Raw genomic sequence first — 27,065 nt, 5'->3', positions numbered from 1 at the left:
TGAGTCTATATGTATCATAGCTATTCAGTTATTTTTCCTGTGTTTTCCCTTAAGTGCAGTGGTTGGTTAGGCTGAAGTGTGTGTGTGTGTGTACACGCAGTTTTGACTCAGCAGCCTGCATTCATAATCAGAGATGTGCTGCAACTAGGGTGACCAGATGTCCCGATTTTATCGGGACTGTCCCGATATTTGCTTGTTTGTCCCGCGTCCCGACCAATGTTCGGTCGGGACACTGGACAAACAAACAATTTTGCCCTCCGCTCCCGTGCACAGGCGGAGCCCGGAGGGGCTCTTGCCCCCTTGCCCGACTCTGCCCACTCCTTCCTCCATTGGATCCCTCACCAAATCCCTGCCCCCAGCCCCGCCCCCTCACTGCCCCATTGGATCCCAAGCTGAACCTGGGGAGGAGACGCCCCTGTGCAGCAGTCTGGGCACACAGGCCATGGCTGGCTGGGGCCGGGAGCGCTGCAGTGCAGCGCGAAGGCTGCTCCAGCCCTGCAGTCCACGGGGCAGCATGGTGGGTCCAGGGGCAGCGCGGAGCAGGCAGGGCCCGGGTGAGCGGCGTGGCCCGGGGGCGTGGGCTGCCCGCCGGAGACATGTGGTGGAGAGGGGCTGCGGGGGCGAGATTTGTCCCAGGCGGGGCGGCTGGCGCGAGGAGCCGGTCAGGATCCCCCGAACCAATAAACTTCCCCGACGCTGCTGGGGAATCCTGCGCCTCTCCCGCTCGGCTGCGCTCCAGCATCTTGCCCTGCCGGGAAGGAGCTGCTGGAGTGCAGCTGAGCGGGAGAGGTGCGGGGCTCCCCGCCTGCGGTGGGACGAGTCTCATGTGCCCGGGGTGGGAGGCTCCGCGGGGAATGCAGTGCGCGCGGCTGGGGCGCTGTGTGCGATCCGGCGGCGCGGCTGGGTCCTGCTAATGCCCCCAGCCCCTGCAAAACTGCCTTTTTTTTTTTGCTCTGCCGCCATTTTTTTTTGCTCCCCCCCCCCGTGTCCCGATATTTCATCCCTGTGATCTGGTCACCCTAGCTGCAACAACGTATTGACCGGCTTTAAATCATCAGTGCCAAATGAAAGAGAAAGAAAGTATATTTTTCTCTGCTGAAAGGCAAAGCCTAATATTCTTTTCAGTTGTTTGAAAACTGGTAGGAGCTAACTGTGTTGCTTTTCATTAACCTGTTAATTGCATTAGGTTTTGAAGCTATCGCTTTAAAAACATGTCGAGAGAAAAACAGTTTGATCAGTCTTGACTACAATATGTATGAAAAAGATAAGAAGAAAACCTTAAGTATTAATTATTAGGAAGGAAATATTTGTTGTTCTGATACTGAGTGTTTAGGAAGTGAATTAGGTGTAAATCAGTAGTAAGTTAATTGAATTGAATTACAGGAGTAGAAGTAGAGAGGCAGTATTCTTTTTGCATATAGCATTGGTGAGACCATTACTTGGACTACTGTGTTTAATTCTGGTGTCCATGCTTCAAAAAGGTTGCTGGAAAAATTGGAGATGGTTCAGAAAAGAGCAACAAGGGGTCCGCCTGACAGTGAAAAACGTAAGAAGCTCAGTCTGTTTAGCTTCCCAAAGGGAAGGTTAAGAGGTGATTTGATCACAGTCTATGAGAGTGAGAAAATACTTAATACTAGAGGGCTTTTTAATGTAGAAGACAAAAAGTATAACAAGTTCTAATGGCTGGAAGTCAAAGCTAAAAAAATTTGAACTGGAAATGGAGTGCAAATTTTTATGTGAGGGTAATTAACTATGGTACTAATTTACCTAGGGATGTGATCAATCCGATTCTCCGTCACTCGAAGTCTTAAAATCAAGATTGGATGGCTTTCTAATTCATCCAAAAGTTATGCTGTGTTATGCAGGAGGTCAGCCTAGACCAGTGGTTCCCAAACTGGGATTCGCAAAATGTTACAGGGGGTTCTCAGGGGGAAAAAATTCCCCGATGGCAGACAGAGTTGTCCCTAGGGACCCCAGCACGGGACCAGCAGCCCAGATCCCCTGGACTTCCAAGAGCTAACCAGATCAAAGCAAGCATATCTATCACACTGAGGAGATTTAAACTTCAAGACTCCTTATAAAAAATAGAAAGGAAGGTGGATATTTTTTTGCTGTTTTTAAAATTAAATAGGCAGCTAGTATTTTTTAAATTATGAAGAACAAGTTTAAGCTTTGTTGTAATGTGCACTGTTTGCCTGGACTGCTCAAGACCTGAATGCTTGTGTAGGAGGAACTCTTTGAGTTGGCTTCTTAAATATCTTCCTGCTGTTTCACATCTGATACTCTCCTTGATGACACATAGGAGTCTTGTCTTATAACAGGCTTGTTCAAAGTGATACAAGCTACGAAAGTGAGATCTTGAAAGAGTGTTGCCGTTTTCATAATGTAATAAAAATATTGTAATGATAAATAATAATAGTGTGTAATAAGCATGTCATAAAAACAAATGTTATATTTCCAAGATCACTGCTTTTATAATTTATACTCAAGTAAAGGAGAAAATCCCTGGAAATATTCATTTTTAGGAAGGGGTTCATGAGACGTGACATTTTAGTGAAAGGGGTTCACGAGTTGGGAACCACTGGCATAGAGTATCTAGACAGTGGACTCTTCAAAACATTCAATCTATGCTGCTGTAAACTGGTATAATGTTCAGGCCCTAAGACTTTATAAAACCAAAATATCTATTTTCAACACTACATAACAATTTTTTTTGTTTTTTTCCATAAATGAGATAGCAATTTTATTGGTTTTCCAGTCTGTTCTGTGTTAAAATAGATTTTACATTATAGAGAATGTGTACAATTTTTCATGATAATTCAATAAAGTTTTTCTATGATTACTGGACTAGAAAAAGAATTAAATTTAGAGAGGGAACTCTTCTCTAAATGAGCATTTTGTCTTGAGCGCCAAACACAAATGCGACCCTGCTGACCATTCAATATTACAAGCTTTCCTATATTAGAATACTTGCATCAGTCCAATTATCAATTTAAATCACCAAATTAAGCTACATCTATTTAATGGCAACTTAGACTGGTTTAAGTTCATTTACATTAAGAATTTGCACCAGTGTAATTTACTTACGCAAAAAAAAACCTTGTGAAGGGCAGCCCTAAATCTAGTGAGGTGCTATGTGCCTCTGAGTGATCTATGATCCCCTACAGAATATAAGACTCCAATAAGGAATTTCCATTAAATCTGTACACCTGAGGTTTTGCCAGACTAGCTCCTGTCCCCAGTTTCATTGAACTCTGAGAGGTGTGAGCCCTATTAGAGAAGAGGTCTGCAATGAGTGGTCTACCTCTGTGCAAGATTCCCCACCTTCCACATAGCAGAACTCCGGTACTTCTGCACAGTCTCTCTCCGCAGCTGCAGAGGAAGCCCCATACTTGTGCTTGAGAGAGATTTCTGTGTGCCTCTAACATATATTACCTTTGTTTTCTGCTAATAGGGTACTATTTAGTGTTTATAGAGCATTCTAATTCACAGTGAGGTTCACATGTCCATGACATTAAGTCTTTGCTCTGTGCAGCCCTGGAGGCAGACCAAACCTGTCATTAAGTGGCAGGGAAGGCATGACTCCATCTTTGAGAAACCATCAATTTTTCCTTTGCCTCTGCAGCTGCAGACTGGCAGACCAGCTGCTCCCTGATGCAGAGCAAATTTAGAGGAGGAGCAGAAGAAGAATAAGAGGGTGTTGGGGGATGGTTTAAATCTCCAAGCTATCAGGGTCTCCTTTATTTTGCAGAGGGAATTCCCTTTCTCCCCATTGTCTGTGGGACTCTGTGCCCCCTGACCACCCATATGGAGTGCAGCATGGCAGAGAAGGATTAGGAAGGTAGTTAGAAACTGGCTCCTACACCTCCCCACTCACTGAGTAGCTGGCTGGAGATCTGTGCTCATTCTGTGGAAACCCAGGCCCTTTTCAAGTGCCCTGGAAGGGGCAGCGTTTCCTGTCACCTCCCTCCCCAGGCAGGAGTTCTTGGGAAGCAGCAGCAGCAGCACCTCAGCAGCAAAATTCCCCCGTAGCTGGCATGGTGGTGATCTCCCAGGACCAGCATAAATGGGGCCACCTCTCACACTTTAAGTGGCTCAGGGCTACTCCTTTCCAGCAGTTCAGCCCAGTTCTGTCTCCCAAGCAAGCAAGCACGCTAAGAACTCCTTTTGAACCTTTCGGGTTGGAGCCTGGTGTCCCCAGGGTGCATTAGCCTATGTTCAGGCCTTGTCCAGGAATCTCCCTTGAACAAGGCAAGGGGCCTTGGAAGCTCCCATTAGGACCCATTCCAGCACAAGCCTACATGTGAACCTCCTCTTTCTCAGGGCTGGTGTCACTACCAAGGTAAGTGTGGCTGTTGCCTTGGTGGTCATGGACTGGGTGCATCTAACTGGGAGAAACTTTTACCTGAAAAAGAGTGGGTAAAGGAGTAAGGATATCGCACCCCTAGTTTGTAATGTAGACATAATCTACGGGGCACAAAGTGAAGCCGTTTCCCTCAATCTATATAAATCTTCAGAGTGCAGCAGGCCAGATACTCCTCAGTGCTTGGGGTCACACTTCAGGGCAACTACACCTGTATTTCCGCTTAGTGGTCCAGTAAGGGCACCCACTCTGAGACAGCCAGATCCCCAGCTATTGTCCTTCTTTGGCAGAGAACCTGTGTCTCTGTCCCACTAGACTGAGGTGTTACCAGGCTGACCAGTTCCCTGCCTTCACTGTGTTATTCCCACCAAAAGACAGTTTGCCTAAGCAGGCTTGCTTCACTTCTCTCCTCAGAGACAGTACACCATGTAATCATTAGTTATAAGTTACCACACAGCTCTTCCTAAGCAAGTATATTTTATTTTTAAGGTAAAATCATTATAGAGGAAACATTAAAACAATAAAAGAACCTGCACTTATACTTTCCTCTCCCCCATCTCTACAAGGCTCTGGTTCCTGTCAGTCCTTCCAATCTTTCCCCAAGGATGGGACCCTCCCCTTGAACAGACAGTCCTGTCTGCTTGCTGAATCAAAATGAAGGCCCTGAATCAGCTTAAATTGAGGCTATTTATTCAAAAATCCTTTTTTTGTCTGTTTGGTCCCTGGAGAATCCAGTTTGTGTCTTTGAACTGTCCTCGTGTAACAGGTGATCAGCAGATATAAAGTTCTCCCCTCAGTACAAAGATTCAAAGGCTCCTCCCAGTATGGCATATATATTGTCCCAAAAGATCAGTTGTGTCTGCTCCATTGTTCAACATAGTCTTTTGAAGTTCACAATACGTTATCCTAAAGAAGTTCCATATGATTGCACATAAACATGTGCATTTTGTAATACAATGGGCTTCTGAAATATTTAAGCTTAATTCAGTCAGATTTGTCCAGGAAATTGCCATCTGTTACACTGCGTTCCCCTACTTACCCTCACATAGTGCAGCATAGGGAATACCCAGCTGTGCTGGGTTTCCCAGCTCATCCTTGCAGAGTACAGCATGGCAAATCAATGCAGGAAAAAGCAGTCCATAGACACGTTCTGATTCCTCTAGGAATGCATACACTGCCCTCGCCCCATCCTCTATTCCCCTCCCTCCCCCGAACAATGAATTCTTCCTTCTTTGTAGAAGAAGGCCAGATTCTAAGTCAGCATTAGAGAACCAAATGGGAAAATAATAAGAAAAACTCAGAGAGGGTAGATTCTTTCAGGCAAGAGTGGACTCAGTATTGTAAGCTATGCTGATGAGATCTGTAGGTACCGTAGACAAGCCATAGTGTACTGCCCTCTTCATGCATCCTGGGAAGTCACAATAGTGAGATAGTGATTTCCTGCCATACCTAATGGACTGGGAAAGTATCTGGCTGTCAAGGCTCCTGTGGGTCACCAGGCCCTACTGTCCCGGTTATTGCTCCCAGTTGCAGGTTGCTATGCCTCATCTCCTACCCCCCACTGATAGCTATGGAGTAGTTAGAGGAACAGCAACACAGATGTGGAAGAACTGACAGGCAATAAGAGGCCTCTTGTCCCACAGGGCCAGTTCCATGGGCAGGCAAGCAGGGGAGTTACCTAACTTCTAGAAGTTGCCATACCACTGTGCCACTTGGGTTGTTTTGTTTTTTTCTCTGCTGATTGGCTGGCTGTAGGTTGGTTGGTTGTTTTGCTTCCCCACTGAGGGGGTGTGTGTGGGTGTGAAGGAGGCACCGAAAAGATTCTGACCTCAGGAAAATGACTAGGGCTGCTCCTATGGCCTACCATTTCTTTCTTTCTCCCTGCTTCCATACTGTAAAGACAGATGGTTCCTCAGTGTGTTCCAGTGAAAAGATATACTAGTGTCACTAACAAAGATAAGTGGGGTTCTTGCCTTGGTAACTGGGAGAAACTTTTACCTGAAAAGAGTGGTCTTCTCTATATACTGACCCTTCAGAGGCAGCCAAGTCCAGATAGGCTATGTCTCAATTCTCTCCTTTGGCCATGGAAAACCATTGGGGGCATCTGGCCAACAAAAAACAAACAAGCACCCAAATGTGAACTGTCACCTAAAGCCCTACATACACTGCTGGCTTTCACAAGCAGTGCCAACAGAAATCACATGTCCTACGTGCTTAAAGAAGAAGAATAGTCAGAGTATGCAAACAGCCATCCTCGATCTTCTCTGGATGGGAGCAAATAGAACCTGTCCCTTCTCAGTACAAGAAACAAGACCTTTACCCCATATTGTTCCCCATCTCCTGCCCTCCCCCACAAATTGTCAAGGTTCTCAGCCTCATATATCAGAACAGATCCATGAAGAAATTAACATTCAAGATGCAGACATTAAAAATCCACACTGGCCTTCATTGACTTGAAGGATGTCTCTCTCCATCTCTCAATTCAGCAGTCTCATAAATGCTTCCTGTGCTTTGTTCATGGAGCACAACACTGCCTGTGCAGGTCCTTGCTCTTTGGTTCAGCAACAACATTGCAAACATTTATGAAACTTCGGGTAGTACTAATAACTTCTCTCAGACAGGAAGGCTCCTTCTCTGAGCATCATTCAGAGTCAGAATTATAAATGGCACCACCCAGGTATTAAGACTGCTGCTTGAGCCATGGTTTTGCGACATAATTAACACCATCTCTTATTCACCATTTCATGTCTCACAATGTAAATAGACACAGTGCTCTACAAAGCTTCTTACTGCAGGAAAGACAGGAAAAGCTGAAGATTCTTATCCAGCGACTCTGCCTCTCAAGGGAAGCAGGAGGATTGTTCAATTTAATCTTAATGCTTAATTTTCCTTACCAGTATAGAATGGTTAAAGATTTTCTAGACTATGACAGTGTCACAACTGTTGGTTTCTTGGAGGGGGAGCCATACCTCCCTTTCCACTAACAGGTTTGGTTTGCCTCCAAGACTGCAGAGAGTGAAGACCCAACATCATGGATCTGAGGACCTCATTACTCCAAGAAAGGAAATTTTCCTAGTGTGAGCATAGATCATACGCATATATTTAGGCACAATGGGGTAAACTAGGGATAGAGTGGAAGACTTTTCTCTGACTGTGAATTAAAATCTACATTTTAATGGAGATGTATGTATTTAAAGTACTGGTTTTAAAAATAGATTTTTTTCGTTTCCCATAGTTTCTGATATTCTCTTGAGGAAATAAATGTTACATTTACACGTTTGTCAGTTTTGTCCCTTTTCTTAATGATCGTTTTAAGAAAAACCTTCCCTTCTGTTTCTGCACAAGTCAGCCTGGTCGTAAATTATTTACTTGATATTTGTGAAAAGCATCATCATTAATGCCTGCATGATTCTAGGACTAAAGTTTGATCATTGCACCCTCTGCTCACTGGATGGCTGTTTGTTTCATCAGAACAAAAAGTGATGGGACATAATACGTCAACAGTGGTTGCTTATGCTTTTTTGTTTGAGTCATATTGGTGAATTTATAAGAAAAATAAACAGAACAAGCAAACAAAGAAACAGATGGGCCCTGTCAGATTTAAACTATTTTAATAATAGCACCTCACTAATCAGATTTCCTCCCAGTGTATTGTATCTGCTGACTTTAGTGACCCCCAAAATATGTTTTTACTGCTTTTTACTTCTGTTAAGCCTGCAGAACCAAGAGTGAGCTGGTTCTTGTGCATTTGTCATAGAAAGAATTATGTTCTAATTATTTACACCTGTGCAAAGCCATTAAAAATAATTGATGTCATTGAGGGCCTATTTTAGACTGCAGAACCTTTATTACTGGTGATGATTTATTTGGGGGAGGAGGGAGGAATTCCCTTAATTCTCAGATCCCAGGTTGAGTTTGCAAAGCTAGCAGAGGGAGAGAGGAGAGGAGGATTTTTTTACCTGTAAACTGAGTGTGCTTGATGCATAAAATTCAACAAAACAGTAAATCTTGAAATCCCTCCTCCTCCTTTTTTTATGCCATTTTTATTAGCCATACTGTATAAATAAATGATCCACCTTTTTGTGATAGAATAAAACAAATAAAAAGTATAACCTTAAATTAAATACATCTTCAAATCCTTTAAGTAAATTTAAAACATATTTGAAATTTAATTTCCCCTTAACTTACCTGCCAAGTGTCAAATTCAGGAGTTCCCTTTTCCTTTGCAGAAACTGAGATGACATTATAAAATGAACAGGAAGTGTTTTTTGTTGTTTTTTTTAATTCAAATTAAAGCTTTTGCTGATGGGTATTAAATGAAGTATTACTTGGGATCCAACATCTTGAATATATCTTTAATGTAATCTTAGTTTTCATATGATAAATTAAGAGTTATATAGCACTTTACAGGGTTTAACTAATAGTCCCTGAATGGCCAAAGGGAGGATGGTAGACCGCTATACTGTTTTAATTTGGAGAAACTGAGATAGCCAGGTTAACGTGTGATTTGCTCACACAAATGAGCTGGTAGCTGAGCTGAGATTTGAACACAGGTCTGCCAATGATGCTTTATCCATGGGATGATGCTGTTTGCATAAGGAACAGTCTTATTTATGCTATTTACATAAAGCTCTAAATTATTACATTTTTGGTCTTTTATATTTTTCCCCAAACGTTTCAATGGTACTTAACCTAGGCCAGACGAAACTGAAATCTGGAGGTTAGATGCTGGAATAGAACTATTTAGAAATTCAAGCAAACAGTATCACAAGAGTGCGAACTCAAAAGAGTAATGAAAGAGAGCAATGAAAAGTGTTAATCATATTTTGTTCTGTGATTCATAGGATGACTGGGATTTTTAAATATAGCCTCACCTACGCTTGGCATTTTTTGTTTAGTGTGGCACGGTAGTTGTGATCTGTTCAAAGACTGTCTAAGTCAGGGGTAGGCAATTTATGGCACGTGTGCCAAAGGCGGCACATGAGCTGATTTTCAGTGGCACTCAGTCTGCCCGGGTCCTGGCCACCGGTCCGGGGGGCTCTGCATTTTAATTTAATTTTAAATGAAGCTTCTTAAACAGTTTAAAAACCTTACTTACTTTACATACAACAATAATTTAGTTATATATTATAGACTTATAGAAAGAGACCTTCTAAAAATGTTAAAATGTATTACCGGCACGAAAAACCTTAAAGTAGAGTGAATAAATGAAGACTCGGCACAACACTTCTGCAAGGTTGTCAACCCCTGCTCTAAGTAATTAAGTTGCCTTATGAAAATGTGTTACTGATGTGGCAAGTTTTGAAATATTACCGACTGTAAAATCACACCAATTTTCTAGAAATATCACTTGTTTCATCATTAGCTCAATAATGATTTTTTCATAAGGTTCTGTTTTCCCAAGATGCCTGACCTGTCTCTCCCACTCTGTACGGAGAGTACGTATTGATTCACATGTAGAATCACAGTTAATATTGTAAGTTGTTAGAATTTATTTGTGTGTCTTTCACTCAGCAAGGGCAGATAGAATAAAAAATAGAAAAATCTGATTGTAAAGTGACACTTTCCTGTTCTGAACAAAAATTGACAGTTTTGTCACAGCTCAGTACTCACTTCCCTTATTCAGAAGGTGGTCCTCACCAGATAATAAGGATTTCAGAACAGACCTAATTACAGTCCTAAACTACTTCAGTGCTAAATTAAACTTCATCCTTTACTTTCCACCACTTTAGCATTCATTCTGTATTTCCTTCTTTTCTGACTTTAAGGTAAGTATGTAAAAATGTTTAATTAGAATTTTTGAATTCATGTCCCCCATTTTCAATCTAAATTGTTTTCTGATATTGATACCCATAACAAACGTGGACGGGGATTTGAAGAATGGCAAGAGGGGAAACAAAGGAAACCTTTCAAAGTGTATTAGAGTCCAGGCAATATTAGAAATGTATTCTATCAAAATACATTGGTAACTGAACCATTGAGCACACTTATCCTTACCTAAGTACAGAAAGTAACTTTATTTTAAAACACCACAAAACCCTTAATTAGCAAAAGTCATGTTGTGCCCTTCATCTGTACACACAGGGTGCAATCCTGGCCCCACTGAAAAGTTACTGAGAATTTGGAGCCAGGATTTCACCCACAATCTCCGTTGACATTAATGGGTGTTTACTGCCTGCAGAATCTGTGGCCGCATCAGACCTTATTACTATGCCCTCTGCCCCACCTTAGTAAAGCTCTTAGATACATCCTTGAGTTAATACTAGAGCTGAATGTAAATTTTTGGACTAATAGTGTCTTTGCTGAAAAATTCAGGTCTGGTCAACGTGAAATTATTTGAGAATTTGACATGAATTTGCCAAATAGTTTTGGCAACCAAAGGGGGGGGGGGGGGGAGTTGGAGGAAGGGGAAGGCTTCCTCCTTTTTAAAGCAGTTAGCTGAGTGGTTTAGGCGTTCACCTGGGATGTGGGAGACCTGTGTTCAGTTCCTCTCTCTTCCTGATGTGGAAAAGGGATTTGAACTTTGATCTTCCCCATTTAAGTAGAGCCCTCTATCCACCAAACTATGGAGTACTGTAACTATGGAGTATCAGTCTGTCCTGTTGAAGCTGCTCCACTTTGCATAAATCGGAGCAAGGTTCGAACTTGACTCTCCCACAGCCTAGGTGGATGCTCTAATCACCAGGCTATAGAGTCATTCTTACTCTAATTCCCAGGCCCAATAGCTACTAGCAGTGAGTTGTCATTCATAGTTCAAATCCATGCTCCAGTGACTTTAGTTATTTATACACAGTAGAATAGCTTCAACAGGACAGACTGAGATGGACCTACAGCAGTATATCCTGTAGCACCATGGCTAGGGTACTGTCCTGTAACATGGGAGACCCAAGGTCAAATGCCTTCTCATCAGGCAGAGTGAGGAGTGGAATCCAGGTCTTCCACATCCCAGGTAAATACCTAATCACAGTGATAACAGTTATAAGTGACTGCTGCCTTCTCTTCCTCCACTGGAGAAAATATTTTTTCATTTGATTTGTTGGACCCTAAATTTGCTGGTTTTTTTTTTTGTTTTTGCAATTTTTATATTCAGTTTGACTTGAACTGATCTTCTTTTTTGGAATTTCCAGTGTACTAAAACATCAGTTTTTCACCCATCTCTATTCAGGACAACACTAGACATTCAGAATCTTTCAATGTTTAATAGTGTGTAAAGGGTTTGATTTAAATTGCAGCATAGCAACTATAATCGGATAAATGTTTAAATACACCTTATTTCTTTAGGAAAATGGATACCAGTAAAGAGTTAAATGCAAAGAATGCGGTGTGTGTGTGTGTGTGTGTGAGAGAGAGAGAGAGGGAGAGATTCTAAATCCAGAGGTGTTATATTTCCTGTGTTGGCACTAGTTTCTGCTGAATGTACAGGATATATATGGTGAAGACTAAACCCTTCTGTTAACAGTCTGAAGTGTTTTAACAGAACTGCGTGGCATGCAACATCATAAAACTTAGTCAAAAGATTGTATTAACAACCATTTTTTAACATCTAAGCATATTAATTTTAAGTATATTGCTTACTTCTTTGTTTCCAAAGTGTATCAATCAACTTTAATTACAGAAAAGTCTAACCTGATAAATTCATTTCACAAATGCTAATGTGCAGAACTAGGTTAGACCTTGGACTCCTAATTTGGGGCATTTATTTGCAGTAAAGATGTGATATGTTAATGTATATTTGTAGTATGATGTAAGCTTTTCCAGGCAGTATTTGGCATTCACTAGTGCTGCTCCCAGGGTTCACCTTATGGAGTTAGGTCTGCATGCTACTGTTGAAAGGGAGGGGTTCCCAGCCTGGTGGAGTCTGAGAATCTTAAGGGTCGACAGGGCAACACAAAGCATAAGTACATGGATATCCTAGAATGACTTTACCCATTCCCCAGCCCCTTAGTAGCAAGACTTCAGCAGCTGAGCTGGCACTCTGTTCTGCCCTGCCTTTTTCTGTGAGGGTGGTCATAGCTGCAGAAAGGAGGCTACAGCTTTAATCCCATCTCAGATTTTCAGTCAGAAATCTGCAGGGTCTCAAGGTACTCATGCTTCATAGAGTGGTTCCTTCCCCCTGCATATGTAAAGTTTCCTCAGAAGCACTTTATGGACTCCCCAGAACAGGACATACAGCAGAGGTGCTGCTTCCCAAAGTCCTGTCTAATTTTTTTTGCTCCTTTTGCCTACGTAAGGGGAGGTGAGCAGCTGGTCCCCCGTTTGTTCATTTCCAGTTAACAATTCCAAGCTGCTCCGTAGCGTGCAGGTGACAAGAAAAGGGATGGAATGGTCAGCCTCAGCCAAGAGGCTTGGCAAATGCTTTGTCTTTGAGTATATGAAATGTTTGAAGCTTGCCAGTGTTCACAACAAAATGGGAAGAATGGTCAGAAAATGTTAGATAGAAAAAAGTACTCACTACAATGGAAGAATGGAACTGATGGAAAACTGAGGACAGTTTTGACCATAATTGAAAGGATTGTGATTTATGCTACCCATTTCTTGAAGAATAATAGTTGTCTGTATAGTTGACAGCTATTGTCATGTATAGGAGTTACTCATATTATTTAGAAGTGACTGTCCATTTTGTTGGTGTATGTAGGCTAGAATTATTTTATGGCAGAGTATTTGCTAGCTATGCCAGATAGAAAGAAATGCCAATAGAGTAGAATTCTATAAGTAAAACTGGAAACTTATTGATGTAAATTTTTTTGAGTTTCAAGCTCTACTTCTATCAGGGCTGTGACACAAAATAGATTTTTTTTTCAGTGTAACAGTTCAGTTTTCATTAGTTGATAAGTTTGTGATGTGTTTGTTTTGAAAGGTGTGTTTATAATAAAAAAAAACGGTAGCATGGAACTGGTAGTTAGGAGACCTGAATTCTATTCTGGGTTCTGCCACTGATTTACTGCAAGACCATGAGCAAGTCACTAACTTCTCCATACTTCAATTCTGCCATGTGGAATCAGGATAACAGTACTTACCCATAATTGCAAAGTGCTTAGCGAGCCTCAGATCAGAGGTGCTGTGGAAGCTCAGTGTGGTGCAGGGGCGTAGTCACGGGTGGGCCACGGCCCACCCACTTAGCATCCGGGCCCACCCTCTAGCCCTGGCTCTGCTTCAGCCCCAGCTTGCCCCACTCTGCCTGTCTGCCTGGTGCTCCAGCCAGGGAGAGCGGCCAGGGGCTTACCCAGCTCCCTCCGCTTGCCCAGTACTTCTGCCAGGGAGCAGGGACAGGGCGGGGGGCTTGCCCTGCTCCGCCCGCCTGGCATTCCTGATAGGGAGCGGGGGCTTATGGTGGGGCACCCATTTTTCTGGGGCCCCCCAATTGGTTGGGGCCTCTGGCCATACACCTTTGGTCCAGTGGCTAATCTGCCACTGGGAGTAGGGCGAGCTTCAGGTGACCCCGTGAAGGCAGAGGAATCCTCAAAAAAGGTAGGCCTGCCGCTTGGGGAGCCAGGCCCAGCGTGGGACTGGGCCGGGGGCCATTGCCGCACCTTCTCCCAGAGGTCGGTGCGCACCTGGCACCCTGGGCAGCCCTGGCCAGAGCATCCATCACACCCTGCAAGGTTGGTTGGAGGTGGTTGTAGGGAAGTGGGCCCCAATCCCTCCCCGATCATTTCCTGCTCTCTTAAATGTCCCATCCTGGCTATGCCACTGATGTGGTGATGGTATTATTTTATTTCATTTTCATGTGAATGTGTCTCACTGACTAATGTCATTAGCCTGAACCTAGGAAGGATTAATTTGGGTAGGACCTCTTCCTAGTCAGATATTAGTGTCTCTATTCCATCCTCCTCCTCCTTGGCCTGTCCACTGCTTTGGATACTATTGAGCGAAACTTTCTTCTCGACATCTTATTCAAAATGCTTGTCACTTTCCCCATTCTCACCATCACTTGCTCATATAACCTGGTGTTTGTCTTTGGCTCCTCTCTCCCTATTGCAATACCAAGCCATGTGCAATCCTCATTACATCTTCCTCCATAACTTCTCTAATATCCGCCCTTTTCTTTTTTCCTTAAAGTTAAAAATATTCAGCTCCACATCATCTCCTTTCTTGATTACTGTGAACTCCTCCTTATTGGCACTGCGCCATAGATTTCGCTCTGGTGGCCAACTAAACTAACTTTAAAGCTGTTTTGCACTGGTGAAGCAGCTTTAATTTAACACGGGAGGATCAGTGCCTAGTCTAGAGTCCTAGACTAGCTGTGTGCTTCTGCTAAAATGATTGACAGACATTACAATTGACTTACGAGTGAATACGCTCCTGCAATGAGTGGGGTCAGTTCACATATGTCTTTGTGTGTGAGATGTAGACATGCAATTCCCATTGGCTCATAGGAGCTGTACAGATGTATCTGAGAACAAAATTGGATCTGCTGTCTAGACACTAGAACAGCTCTACTTTGGTTCACATTCTAAAGGATATCTTCACAATTATAAAGACTAGAAACTTTTTTTTTTAAATGAAAGCTTTAATTCTGCAGACATGTATGAGACCACAAAAGAAGACGTCCAGGTTGGGCATATCACTGATTACTGACTCAATCTCTATCACAATTACTTTTCTGCAAGGACTGATGAATTACTCTTTTATATTTACAGGGCTAATTATAACCACATCAAGAAAGCTAGACCGAGAACAGCAAAGTGAACACATACTGGAGGTAAATGATTCTTTTAGATCTCTGAAATATAACTGCATAGAACATAGAACCCATTAATTTACAAGGAATAATATTTACCATATGAGATACTCTGCATAATGAATTCAGGAAACAGAATTAGAGAGAGAAATTAATCCTTATTTTTAACAAATAACAATTCACAGAACTAAGCTCCTGATAGTAACATAGTGTGTCAGTATTGTTGTTTTTAGAACATATGTAAGACAGAACTAACATGCGCGCTAATTTTTACCCTGAAACTGAGGTGCTGTGGTTCTTCCAAATATGGCCTGAGATCAGAGGCATTACCATGGGAATACTTTGGTTTTCTTTTCTTTTTTTGCTGTCTATAAATGTGAGAATAGTTGTTTCATAGCTGCCTTTTGCTGAATGTGACTATATATCTCCAAAAGATGGATGCAGACTTTTAATGTTAGAATATATGGATGACATGTTAGAAGGATAACATGGAATTTTTCCACCTATTGTAACACAATTATCTGTCACATTCAAAACTTAAGGATAATTCTGCTTGGGAACCTGCATTTTGACTTGAACATATGTCTGGTAAGTTAATAGGTAAAATATTAAACACATGTCTTGTGGATTCAGAGTCCAATAATCTAGCTATGAAACCCTTGCCCATTTCCTTTGCTTACTTACATCTGCTTTTAATGGATGAGCTGGAGTTTAGTGCTCAGCTAATACCATCTATTTGTTCTGGAAAACATTATTTAGAACAGAAACTCAAAAGATTGTGCTATATATAACCCAAATATACAACTAGATCAATATTTTGTGCTGTTACTGTGCGTGTTGCAGTTTCTCTGACATGAAACTGCCAAATTTACATTTGTATGCATTCTGTAAAAGTGTAGACCCTGTCCTTTATTCAACTTTATTAAATGTCATTTACCAAGTAGTGCATCTGCTCCCATTTTAAGAGTTGATCTACAGTTTCTTGGCAGATGAAATACTTTTGATCCAGAAATACAATGAAAGCATACTTGTCTTTTTACTTTTTCTAGTACAATCCTTTTGTTAACAATCAGTAACTGTGCTGTTACTTGAACTTCTTAACACAGTTTATAAGCATTATAAAGACCAATTAAATCTCATGCAACCCCTGGGTAAGAATTACTGTACCACTCAACCAGACGGTGGCTTTTTGTTTTAATTAGTTGGGTGGGTTAATTATCATCAGGTAGAAGTACAGAGCTCACCCTTTTCTGAAAAATAATAAAAAAAAAATCTGGCTGTGGTGACCAGTGTGTTTGCATGTAAGGTGGATGAGTCAAAGCTCCCGTTACCTGCTCAGGAAGGGGAGTTGGCTTCCTGCTCCCCTCTCAGTGTATCCTCCAATATAGGCAGTCTGTGCAGGGCAGTGAGAAGGCACTTTCCACCCCTAAACCCTCAGCATAAACACATACGTTGACCCACAATCTTGTCCAAACTAGGTTTGAGAGCTCATTCACATGTAACATCATAGTATCTGTTCCATTGGCCTTCATATTATAGGTCACTGTTTTCTTCATCTGCCCAGTAAAATCCTGGGTTCTGTTAGATAGGCATCTTTGTGGTACAATCCTGTGTGTTAATTCATGAATCTTGCAGAATATGATGTGTTAGATGAGCCCTTCTTTTGACTGTCTTATATCATCACCTTTATTGATATCCCAGAGTTTCATCAGCCTGGAACTTATGTCTGCTTAGGTTTTGTTCTTGTTCAGGTTTTGTTTTGTGGGTCATATTTAATATCCCATCCAGTATATTTCAGTTTCTTCTGGTTCTTTTGTACTTGTAAATGGAAAAGGTGGTTGAAATTTTTCTCTTCTTGTTTAAATTCTTGGATTACTAAGTGCTCCCACACCACTTGCTTTCTCAGTGCTGTCATGGCACAGTGCTCATTCCAACATCCACAGTGAAGGCACTGATATTCACAGTAATATTTACAGTATATCTAATACTTCAGTGGACATTTACTTGTTCCTGAGCTCTAAGGTGATAAAAAGAGACTGCAGTGTCAGCTAGGGAAACTAACAGTAGGGCTGCATCATCAGTCTTGGGTTTAATCACAATTTAGAAAGACACTACACTTCTAGAAGGATTCTATGAAAAAAATTCAAGAAATAAACTAAACTAAATATACTAGTGAACTTATTCCTTGATATCATCTGTGATCCCCTGCATGCTACCTACAGCACAAGAGACCTCACTGAATCGGGCTTCACAATGTGCTGGTTATGCATACTACCTTCTTGACCCACGGCTACATCCGTGAAGTTGGGGGTTGAATTTAGCCCTTCAATTCCAATTGAAGAGCCAATTTTTGCCATCAATTTGATTTTCTTATCACCTTTGGAGACAACGGGATTACACAGCTCTAACAATAGGGCAGAATTTAGGATGCAGAATATTTTACTAGTAACAATAAACAGGAAGATACACAGCTTGACTTACAGAGCTCAGACTGAATTTGCAAGCGTGATGTTTTAGTTGGAAAAATCATCTTTGTACATGTAAATCTGCAAAGCCATTGCATTATCCGCCGTTAAATCACTTCCTAAAACCCACTTATACTGTGATCCCTACAAAACAGTTGGGATTGGTCAGGCCGCTGCTGTTTGTGCCCACTGCTTATTACACTAGTTATAATCATGTCAATATTAGAGTTCCATACTTTCACCAATATTTGTTGTATGCATCTTTTGTTTCTCGTCCTATGCGTCCATAGATTTCAAGGCCAGAAGGGACCACTGTGGTCATCTAGTCTGACCTCCTCTATAACACAGTCCATAGAACTTCCCCTTTCTTCCATTTGTTACGTATTGTAATTTTAAAAAAAAATTTAATAGCTTCCTTCACTTGCCTTCTAAACCGGGTGGTATTTTAACCTGCATGACTTTCTTCCTCAATTGTGAGGTTGTGGCTAGTTGAGCATCTGGTAAAGTTTCTTTAAACAATTCCCAGTTATCATTCACACTTTTCTGATTAAATTCTTCCTCCCCAGCTGAGTTGGATTCATAATTGCTTTCAACTTTGTGAAATTGTACATTGTAAAGCACCAAGCATATATATTACTGGTTTGGATTTTGTTTGGTTTGCATATTATAAATATGATCAAGTCATGATCACTTGTACCTACGCTACCATTAATTTTTAGTTGTGTGATCAGTTCCTCTTTGTCAAGTCAAGGTCTAACAGAATTCCCCATGTTGGGTGCAATACTTATTGAGTTAGGAAATGGTCATCTATTATATTTAGAAATTCCAAGGATGTTTTAGTACTGGTAGCATGAGACCTTCAACATATTGCACTCAGAATCCCTCCCATGATCACAAAATCCACCCCCTCCTCCCCACGTTATAGATAGGTGTTTGAGGAGGTCATCCTGTTCCCTAGTGTGAAATGGTGATTGGTAGCAGACGCTAGCTAATACCCATCTTGTGTTTTATCTATTAGGACAAAGATTCATGAGTTTTTGAGATCATTCCGAGTTGCCAGTGGCTTGGAAACAAGTAATGCCATTTTTGATATAGAGTGCAACTCCCCTCCCCTTTTGCCCACTCAGTCCTTCCTAAATAGATTACAACCATTGATTTTAACATTCCATTCATCTAGATCATCCCACCAGGTTTCAGTATTACCAACTGGATCAAAATTTATGCTAATAAATGAGCAATTGTGAGACCTCGTGTTTATTACCCAGGCTGCTAGCATTGGTGTATTGACAGCTAAAGAATTTCTTCTCATCATGTCCTTTGGTTCATTTGATTAATTTTGTTCTCAACAGTTCAATTTTGTGCTGCCTCCTCCTATCCTCTGTCTTTTCATTCATTACTTTTCTTTTTAGTTTAACATCCTCCTCATTACCCTAGCCAGCCTGTCCCCCTTATGAAATGGAGACCATTGCAACTGTATAGCTCCCTCTCCCACAGAAAGTAGACCAGTCTTTCACAAAATCAGAAGCTTCCATCCCATGCCACTTACCACGCCAGCGGCTCACTTCCAGAATCTTCTGCCTTCTGTCTTCCGTTGCTTGTGGGTCAGGAAGGATCTCTGAGAAGATTACATGTACACTCTTCTTTGCATGCTTCTGAGTTCCTTAAAGTCATCTATGATCTGTGATAAGACCCGCAACACAGATTGTAAGCTCTTTGGAACAGGGATCATCTTTCCATTATCTGTGTAAACAGTGTTTAGCACAATGTGGCCCTGATCCTTTTGGCCTCTGGTTGCTACCACAATAAACATAAAATATAATAACAAATAACTTGTAAACCAGGGGTAGGCAACCTATGGCATGGGTGCCGAAGACGGCACACAAGCTGATTTTCAGTGCCACTTACACTGCCCAGGTCCTGACCACCAGTCCAGGGGGCTCTGCATTTTAATTTAATTTTAAATGAAGCTTCTTAAACATTTTAAAAACCTTATTTACTTTACATACAACAATAGTTTAGTTATATATTATAGACTTATAGAAAGAGACCTTCTAAAAACCTTAAAATGTATTACTGGCACGCGGAACCTTAAATTAGAGTGAATAAATGAAAACCTGGCACACCACTTCCAAAAGGTTGCCGACCCCTGTTGTAAACTGAGCAAATTTGATCTGAAGTAATTTCAAGGCAATAGGACATGATTTTTAGATTAGGACTTCACCTAGCATTATATAAATATTACTTACTGTAATGTGCTCTATGCAAACAATAATAATAAAAGTACTGATTCCTCTTTGGGTTTGGTTATTGGTTATCTCCTGGTATTGGTATACGTTCTCCTTTAGTTCTCCTTTTCCCTTTCTAGGCCATTGTGACCTAATCAATAAAGCTTTAAATTAGAGTCTGCAAAGTATCAAAGGGAAAATTATTAACCATTACAGTATAATGAAAGCCAAAATGTGAATTAGACATTTCCCCATTTATTAATTTTATGCTGATAACCTTGAAAATAGGTTGGGAAGAAACCCAGAAATTCACAGAATGGTGGCAATAATAAGATGCTGTGCATCTGGCTAATTAATTGAGCGTTGAACAGTCCAGATGGGTTGGTGGGTTTATTCCTTGTGTGCTATTAAAATTGATCCTTGATTGCACTCTTGTTTGCATAGTAATAAATAATGTGCTCCATTCTGTTTGTTTCTAACATTTCCCTATTTTATGTGTGTGCATTAAATGGTGTTTTTCTTTTAAATATAGCTAATTTAATTTAGGCTGTCTTCACATTACCCTTTACTATTTGATTTCTGTTTTACCTTTCTTATCACGAAAAGTGATACTTTTGTATCAAAATTCACATTTAAACAATTGTTTTACTTAGTTGTTAGTAAGAAACCTACAACTGATATAGTTTTCAGATCATATTTGACTTTCTTCAGTTTTGCAACTTATTTTGTTGTTACCCTTGCCCAACAAAATAAGTTTTTTGCAAGCAGATCTGTTATTCTGTACAACTTGGCATTGCCTGTTCTCTTGTTTCCAGCGTGATTTCATCATACTTTAGTTTTACTCTAGAAGCCTGTGTGCAGTTTTCTCCATTCACCTTTTTAAGAGAAATAGTATTTAATAGTGCAGGAAAGCTGCCATATATTTGGATATGAGGATGAGTACATGTAATTTATATTGTTTAATGTATTTGTCACTGATAAAATGAAGATGTATAAGTGCTTAGATTTATTATTTATGCTTACAAATTGTATTATACTACATTTCCAATCCCATCCTTACCCAGAAGTCAAACAACCCTTCCCTCTTCATGTGTAGACAGTCAGGGTGAAATCATATCCCCAGTGAAGTCAATGGCTCAGCTCCCATTTCTGATGTTCCCCTCTCCCACAGTCTTGTTTTATGTTCATGATATCCTTGCCTCCTGCATCATTTTCATATTCAGACTCCTGAGGTCATCCAACTAATTTGTGAAAGGACCTGGAGGAAAACTTTTTGTTCTCCCCTTACTGAATCCCACACCAGTATTCTCCATAATCCCATAGCAAGCAGCAATCTTCCCTAGAGCAAGTTCTCAACAATATTGCAGAAACTCTTTACCAGAAGAAGTTTCTCTCACTGACAGACGACTTCTCCCCCATAAAATCCCATATAGAATTAAACTGATGTAGGGAAGAAATTTCTCCCAGAACTTACTGGCAGAGACCTTGGGTTTTTGTTTGTTTTTTTTTCCATCAAGCAGGTATCCATTCGGATAAGGTGAGCATATTCCCCACTATCAGTTTCCTAGGATTACATACTGGTGACCCTCAGGCATTCCTGTGTATTTCTATGTTGTAACAAAGAAAATAAAGTAAAACAACAACATAGAACACAAAGGCAAGAAAAGAGAATCAAGAAGGGGGGGAAAAAAAGAGGCAAAGGAAAGAAAACCAGAGGACACAACAGATAACATGGAAGAAGCGAATGCTTCTCTAGGTCAGAAAACACTGTATATTATTGTTAATGTTTTGTACGAGAAATAAAAGGCAAAAAACAAAAAGGAAAACCTGAGAAACTGAAAAGAGAAACTAAGGGACAAAAAGAGAATGAGAGAAAAATGAATGAATGGAGCAAAGATTAGATCTGTTTTAATGAATATTATTCTATACATCTTCATTCTGTTTGTCTGGAAAACATCCACAACATCAACTGGAAGGCATGGGGCAGATGGGCAATTGCAGAATACTTATGAGACTTAAATTACTGCTGTTATTTTGTACAGGTATTGTTTTTTAAGAATGCTTATCATGCTAGCAGCTAAATTATCCCCCCATTATCACCTTATTTGTTGTGTAGAAGGGCTGTACGTACAGCATACAAACATTGAGCCTGACTCTCTAGCTGTTACATTAATGGAATTGTTCACGTGAGTGAGAGCTGCAGGGTCAGGAGCATTAAACTCAAATCTGTTACCTCTTTAAGACAGATATTAAAGTAATTGAAAATACATATTGAACACCTTCTTGTTGGAATTGCTCTTATAGATGTGTTAAATTCATCTATACATTTGGTTCTTTCCCACTTCATAGCTATTGATTTCCTCTTTGCTTTCTAAATAAGTTCAAATTAACATAACATTTTTATTATTTATTTATGCATCACTATGCTCAATAATGTCAGATCGGCCCTGGAATTAATGTTGAGAAAGATCACTTATTTTTGTGGCCTTTATAAAAATTGTGACTGTTGCTGGGAAAGTAGGGGTAGAGTTTCATTTCCCATTTCCTTTAAATTCGGGAAATATGTGTTCTGTGCTTAGTATTTTTTTTTTAATACTATCTTTTCAATGTTAATTCAAACTGCATAGTGCTTTTATGTCTTAAAGTGTTGCTATCTTTTAATGTATAATCCTGTCAAATTTTTAAAGTTATGCACTTGCTTCTTATAAATTGCATCTTTTGAACAGGGAAATCAAGCAATAATTGCAAAATAAAACCTTTAAGAAAACACTATGCTAAAAATATATATAAAAATGTTACTACAATAAAGCCATTAACTGAAAAAGCGTGTTAAACTTGTTCGCTGTGGCTGACATTCATGAAGTTAGTATTTCAGCTAGAATGCTGGAAAATAATGCAGTTGCTTTAATGTGTGCCTATTAACTCCTACATGGCACACTTCAAGAGTCAAAATGTTAAGACAAAAAGCTGAATAAATAGAGTCCTTTTCAAATATTAATTGAATATCATTAGCCAGCGTTCTTTGAGTAAATATAGATGAGGAATTATTCTATGGTTTGTGTTTGAAAGGTATTGGATAAAAAAATGCATTAGCATAATCTTGAAAAGACCATGCTTGAGTTGAAGACTAACCTTATTATCTTTTCTTATAAATATAGGTAACCATTACGGACAATGGTATTCCTGCAAAGTCAACTATTGCCCGGGTGGTTGTGAAAGTCTTAGATGAGAATGACAATAAACCTCAGTTTTTACAAAAGTTCTACAAAATCAGGCTTCCAGAGCGTGAGAAACCAGAACGTGAGAGGACTGCCAAGAGAGAACCTATTTATCGGGTTATAGCTGCAGATAAAGATGAAGGCCCCAATGCCGAGATATCTTACAGCATTGAAGAGGGCGATGAACATGGCAAATTTTTTATTGAACCGAAAACTGGAGTGGTATCATCAAAGAAGTTTTCTGGAGCAGGAGAATATGATATTCTTTCAGTGAGTCAAGATCTCATATGCCATTAATCTGTTAAAGTGCTCTTTTATCTGTACTTTCATCACTTGTTATTCAGTAGCTGGTGCATGAGTGTTTTCAGTGTTTGCAATTTAACAAACGTCAGACAATACTTGATATTGGAACAGAAGTTGTGTTTTTTGTTTTGTTTTTTTTCTTTTAACTGTGAATTCAACTGTGTCACTTGCATTGAGATCATGAATCCAAGCAGCACTGTTCTTTTCAAGAGCTAGGTTGATGGCGACATATTGCAGCAATGAAAACAGCAATTGAGCTAGTGAAATTTTTGTTTTTTTTCTTTTAACTGTGAATTCAACTGTGTCACTTGCATTGAGATCATGAATCCAAGCAGCACTGTTCTTTTCAAGAGCTAGGTTGATGGCGACATATTGCAGCAAGGAAGCTAGTGAAATGAATGTGAAATTTATGATAAGCAAAGGTACAAACCTGTGAGGAGCTGAGTGCCCTCAACTCCGACTGGCTTCCTAGGTGTTTGAGGGCACATAGCACCTTTCAAGAGGCATTCAAAACTTTTCAGATCTGTTTGCTAGTGATTTTTTTGTTATATTTTCATGAATGTGTGGAAGCCAGTAAATAATTAACAAGGATTTAAAGAGATCTTAATTAATGTTAGTTAGCAAGAGTCAGGCCATACTGTAACCTTAATGACGTAAGACTTGTAGGAGCAAAGATAGTGCGAGGCGACAGGACAGGAACTGTGTACAAAGTTATTACGACCTTGCAATCACTAACCAAAATGCAGGCTTGCTTTTCTTAGGATTGAGACAAATAAGATAAGCCTTTTTGCTATGTATAAACAAAATGTAGTTGTTGCTTTTTACTGTCTGTATTATTGTTAGAAATTGTCTGTAAAAGGTATAAAGGCTTGCTGTAATTGTTTACCAGTTGAGAGACCTGTCCAGGACTGGGGTGACCCTGTGTCCTATGGCACTCTCTCCCTCCATGGTAATTACTGGAGAAATAATAAAGTATTTAATTTTGCTGCACCCAAACAAAAAAGCGAGAACTAAGTTTTTCTTCGATAAAGATTACATGATTGCTTTAGCACAAAGTTGTCTTTTTTTGTATTTCATAGATTAAGGCTGTGGATAACGGTCGCCCACAAAGGTCCTCGACTACTCGGCTTCATATAGAATGGATTTCAAAACCTACACCACCCACAGACCCTATTTCTTTTGAGGAAACATCTTTTTCCTTTACGGTCATGGAAACTGATCCAGTAGCTCACATGATTGGTGTAATAGCTGTTGAACCTCTTGGCACACCGCTCTGGTTTGACATTACTGGTAAGGTGGCCTTAAAGTTATTCATTATTAATATATATTGGTGAATGTTGTGCTAGCTGAGATTTTGCACTATTCCTTGCAGCCTTTTTGTCCTACCCTAGCTCACAACCTTATAAGGAATTGAAATTCTCTATCTGTAAACACAAAATACAACGCTGCAACATTCTGTTAGGACAGCTTTGAAAATGACTTGCAAATATTTTGTATATAAACTAAGTGGGACTGAGTTACTCCTAAAGTTTGTGGTGGGGGAGGGGAAGCAATAAAAATGGCTCTTCTCTGTGCTAGTGAGGGTTGCTGCACCCAAGGATAAATTCACCTATCGGAGAGAGCAGGCAGTTCACGTTGTTCACGTTGCTTTATTACATCCAGCCCTGGGTTCATCCAGGAGAAGGAAGCTTTAAAGTGCTGCCAAATCTTGGAGCCAAACTAACGGCTTTTAATAGGCATTTTGTTCCACTGAAGCACCCCTTCATACCCCATTTTGGGTTGAATTTCTGCCACTGGGGGCAGACACTGTGCTGGTAGAGTGAATTGGGCCCATAGGTGATGGAACTAAGGGTTCAGGGGGGTGCTGCCACAGCCCCTGGCTTTCCATTACATACAGGGTTTACAGTTTGATTCAATGGCTCTCTGCACCCCCACTACAAAAATTGTTCCAGCACCACGGGTGGCAGGTGTCAAAGGCCAGGAGAGCCTGAGCCTCCCCAAACAGCCCTGCGTGGCCCCATGGACACTCCACCTCCCAGCACTCTGCTGCAGCTCTTCCCCAGGACCCAGCAACTGCAGGGTTATCTGCTGGATACCCCAAAAATAAAGAGTGTGGGGAGAATTCAGCATGAAACCAATATTACAAATAACTTATTTTGCCACTTCAAAATCAGAGATTGCCAGGACCTGCTTCTGGAAATATCCCATGATGCAGTATGGCTTGTCATGTCACAACCTACCTGATCCGTACACATTCTTGGACTAGGATTTTCAAAGGCATCTGCGGGGATGAGGCACCAAACTTGGTGTAAAGTCAGTGGGAGCCTATGTAAACCAGTAAAGTTGGGTTCCTAACTCCCTTACTTGCCTTTGAAAATCTTAGCCGTGTGCATGGAGCTGGACTATGTTTGAATTGTGAGGGAAGGATTTCAAGAATAGTTCTGTTTAGTTTCAGTTTAGGCTGGCTTCATGTTCCAGTGAGATTTGTGGTGGCTGTGATGTCGTTGTCACTATTAAACATCTACTGAACCATACACTTGTGTGGCACTTTATAAAGAATTTAAAAAGACAGGTCACTGTCCAAAGATTACAATCAGATTTCAACAAATGCATGAAAATAAAAAAAAGGGGAGGAGTATAAAAGTCTTCTGCCCTACACACCTATGTAGGGGAAAGAGAGAGCATAGATGGGCTGTTTGCATTGTTGGTAACTGCATAGGGGAGAGAACAAACAAGGGACTAATACTCCTATCCCCATGCACACATGGGTGGACAGTGGAGGGGAATAGGTAAGTTAAGAGGTGGGCAGGGGTAGGATATAAGCAGAGCCAGCTGGGTCAGCCAAGCCAGGTTGGATGGGCAAAGAAATCTCCTGCTGACCACAGGCAGACAGAAGGGAACCATGAAAGGAAAGAGTCATAGAGACTTAAGTGGGAGATGGTTTCAGGAGTGGTTAACAGAGAGCAAGAAAAATAAGTCCATAGAAGAGACCTTAGACTAGGAAAGAAGGAGGTTATGGGTGACTTTTATAAGGTATTTTCAGTGGAGTAAAGCCAATAGTATTTGAATGAAACAGGCTCTTGTGACCCCCGGTTTTGGAACATGCTATACTTGTGTCCCTACCATATTCACGGCCATGAAAAATGTATCATGGACCATGAAATCTGGTCTTTTGTGTGCTTTTGCCCTATACTATACAGATTTCACAGGGGAGACCAGTGTTTATCAAATTTGGGGTCCTGCCCAAAAGGGAGTTGCAGGGGGGTCACAAGGTTATTATAGGGGGGGTCACGGTGTTACCACCCTTATTTCTGCACTGACTTCAGAGCTTGGTGTCCAGAGAGTGGTAGCTGTTGGCCGCGTGCCCAGCTCTGAAGGCAGCACCCAACCAGCAGTAGAGCAGAAATAAGGGTGGCAATACCGTACCATGCCACCCTTACATCTGCGCTGATGCCTTCAGAGCTGGGTAGCTGGAGAGTGGCGGCTGCTGACTGAGGGCCCAGCTCTGCAGGCAGCAGCATATAAGTAAGGGTGTCAATACCATACCATGCCATCCTTACTGCTGCTGGTGGTGGCTCTGCCTTCAGAGCTGGACTCCTGGACAGCAGCTGCTGCTTTGCAGCTGCTCAGCTCTGAAGGCAGCGCTGCGACCAGCAGCAGTGCAGAAGTAAGGGTAGCAGTACCGTAACCCCCCCCCCCCCATAACCTTGTGAGACCCCCCTCAACTCCTTTTTGGGTCAGGACCCCACAATTACAATACCATGAAATTTTAGATTTAAATAGCTGAAATCATGACATTTACAATTTTAA

General features: G+C 40.9%; 1 protein-coding gene across 5 annotated transcripts in view; it reads left to right on the top strand.

The window, feature by feature from the left end:
* The window catches only part of FAT1 (FAT atypical cadherin 1), a 179,255-nt gene that overhangs the window by 95,735 nt on the left and 56,455 nt on the right, over nt 1–27,065 (top strand). For all 5 annotated transcript variants that reach the window (XM_039539918.1, XM_039539919.1, XM_039539923.1 and 2 more), the window contains 3 exons: nt 15,004–15,065; nt 22,893–23,222; nt 24,335–24,545. In XM_039539918.1, the coding sequence (XP_039395852.1) occupies nt 15,004–15,065; nt 22,893–23,222; nt 24,335–24,545 (603 nt within the window). The remainder of the gene's footprint in view (nt 1–15,003; nt 15,066–22,892; nt 23,223–24,334; nt 24,546–27,065) is intronic.

Source organism: Mauremys reevesii, linkage group 5 (assembly GCF_016161935.1).
Source record: "Mauremys reevesii isolate NIE-2019 linkage group 5, ASM1616193v1, whole genome shotgun sequence".
NCBI classification, from domain to species: domain Eukaryota; kingdom Metazoa; phylum Chordata; order Testudines; family Geoemydidae; genus Mauremys; species Mauremys reevesii.
The sequence above is the reverse complement of the archived record's forward strand: the minus strand, read 5'-3'. Positions and strand labels throughout refer to the sequence as shown.